Raw genomic sequence first — 2,500 nt, 5'->3', positions numbered from 1 at the left:
TGTGTGTCCCTCGCTCACGATGTGGAGGAGAGAGAACGTGTCAGTGAAAATACACAGGATTTAATTATACACGAATTAAACTTGGTAATGAAATTGGCCATGAACACAGTACAAACAGCAGATGAAAAGGCAGGCCTCCCCCAGAGGGCTCTCTCTAGATAGGGCCTGATTAGTCAAATTTAAAGTCTGGGGGAAAAAAGGGACTTTAGGGGGGTGATGGGGTGGATTTGGGTGGTGCGGGGGGTGTAGGGTGCATCTTTCTCTTATTTTTAGTGTTGCGAGATAGAATCCACCACCCCCCCCCTCCCCTGAGCTGAGCTTTGTCTCTGCATCCAGACAATGTACGGTGGGGGCCCACTATGTAGAATATGCTCATGATTGGTGACACATCTCTGAACACTCTGTGTTCATATATATATATATATATGTGTGTGTGTGTGTGAAATGAGACTGTGGTCAGCATCTGACCAGTTGTGTGTGTGTGTGTGTGTGTGTGTTGTATGGTGTTGGTGTTTGTGTAGTATGGTGCTGGCTTGCGGTGAGGAGAGTGTGGTGGATTGTGTGTGTGTGTGTGTTATGTGACGTTGGCTTGTGGTGTGGAGAGGGTGGTGTGTAAGACAGGGAGATAAAACTAGCTGAGACGAGCCACACATCTGACCACAAAACCACAGCCTTCATTTCACACATCTCGCCTTTCCTCCACTCTCCCCTCCTCCTCCTCCTCTCTCCTCGCTCTGTGTTCTGTCTCCTCTTCTCTCCTCTCCTCCTCCTGCTCCTCCTCTCCTCTCCTCCTCCCTGCTCTGTGTTTTGTCTCCTCTTCTCTCCTCTCCTCCTCCTCTCCTCTCTCCTCCCATCCTCCTCCTCTCCTCTCCTCCTCCCTGCTCTGTGTTCTGTCTCCTCTTCTCTCCTCCTCCTCCTCTCCTCTCCTCCTCCATCCTTAGCCCCATGTGTAATGAGTTGAGCACTGGTGGTGGTGGCTGTATTGTAATGGTGGTTAAGAATGGGCCCTCATTGCAGCTCATTGTCTTAAGCTGCACACCTCTCTCTCCACTCTCATCACAAAGATCATTTTGCTAATCTGTAAAAATGAACCCCCACCAACCCCCCCTCCCTCGCTCTCTCTCTCCCTCGCTCTCTCTCTCCCTCCCTCTCTCTCTCTCTCTCCCTCTCTCTCTCATTCAGAATGCCGTGCGCCACAACCTGAGTCTGCATAAGTGTTTTGTGCGCGTGGAGAATGTTAAAGGAGCTGTGTGGACCGTGGATGAAGTGGAATACCAAAAGAGGAGACCACCAAAGATGACCGGGTACGTGTACCGGGGTCCGCAACACACACACACACACACACACACACACACACACACACACACACACACACACACACACACACACACACACACACACACACACACACAGAGTGGCACAGAAGTGTGTGTGCGTTAGTGTGTTTGTGTGTGTACTCAATGTTTCTATATGTGCGAGTGAGACTTGTGGGTGCATATTTCAGTCTGTCTTTCACACATCCACATTGCTATCTGAGTGGAATGCACTAAGGGCCTGTGTGTGTGTGTGTGTGTGTGTGTTGGGTCAGACGCCACACTCTGTGTTTCTCCCGCCGTGTCCACAGCGTTTAGTGTTGTGTGTCAGCGCTTGCTTGCTTGCATTTGTACAAACAGATGTTACACGCCTTTTCAAGCGCTACCACGACGACCACGGCAAATTACCACGGCGACGGCCTGCTCGCCAGATTTCAGCCCCACAGCTCACTGACTGGAAACAAATGGGAAATTGAGCCAAGTGTGTGTGTGTGTGTGTGCGTGTGTCTGTGTACTGCTCTGGGCCAAGAGAATGCCTGTGTTTACAGACCTGACAGGCAGAACATATGTGTTTGTGTAGCCACAGTGTGTGTTTTTGTGTGTGTGTGTGTGTGTGTTTTTGTGCACGTCTGGTGTCTGAGTAGCTAGGGGTATTGGCAGGCCTGAATGTTTTAAAGCACTGCAACAACTTTGTTTAAAAAAATCTCTTTGAACTCTCAAATGAATTGTATTGGAAATAAGTGATAATTAATTAATGTACGATGTGCACATTTTGTAATGTTTTGGTTCTCTTCTCATTTTCCCTGTGTGTGTGTGTTTTGCAGAAGCCCTACACTGGTGAAGAACATGATTTCTGGGCTCGGTTTCGGATCCCTCAATGCCAGCTACCAGGTGAGTGATGCCCTCATAGCACAGTGGCTCATACACACACACACACACACACACGGCATGGCTGAAATAAAGAAATGAAGGCTGGATCAAAAGCACAAGGGCACTGCTATCAATTTCCTGTTATAATTAGCACATTCCCAAACCTCCCACTCACTCTCTTCCCATGATACATTCTCATATTCGCCTGTGCGTGGGCACACACACACACATACACGCTCACTCACACACTCACGTTCAAAGGCACTCCGATGATTTATAGCATCAAGTATTTGTCAATTAAGGTCACTGCATAAAAT

The 2,500-nt window shown here is 48.6% G+C and overlaps 1 protein-coding gene across 1 annotated transcript in view; it reads left to right on the top strand.

Annotated features, from left to right (window-relative positions):
• foxp4 (forkhead box P4) overlaps nt 1-2,500 on the top strand; it is a gene marked incomplete in the record, with an annotated part of 124,307 nt that overhangs the window by 110,163 nt on the left and 11,644 nt on the right. The window contains 2 exon segments of the mRNA XM_076269251.1: nt 1,183-1,304; nt 2,138-2,204. Of these exon segments, the coding sequence (XP_076125366.1) occupies nt 1,183-1,304; nt 2,138-2,204 (189 nt within the window).

This window comes from Alosa pseudoharengus, unplaced genomic scaffold (genome assembly GCF_046254945.1).
Source record: "Alosa pseudoharengus isolate Yale_2024_CS ecotype anadromous, Long Island Sound unplaced genomic scaffold, YU_APseudo_1.1 YU_APseudo_1.1_scf_5, whole genome shotgun sequence".
NCBI lineage: Eukaryota > Metazoa > Chordata > Actinopteri > Clupeiformes > Clupeidae > Alosa > Alosa pseudoharengus.
The sequence above is the reverse complement of the archived record's forward strand: the minus strand, read 5'-3'. Positions and strand labels throughout refer to the sequence as shown.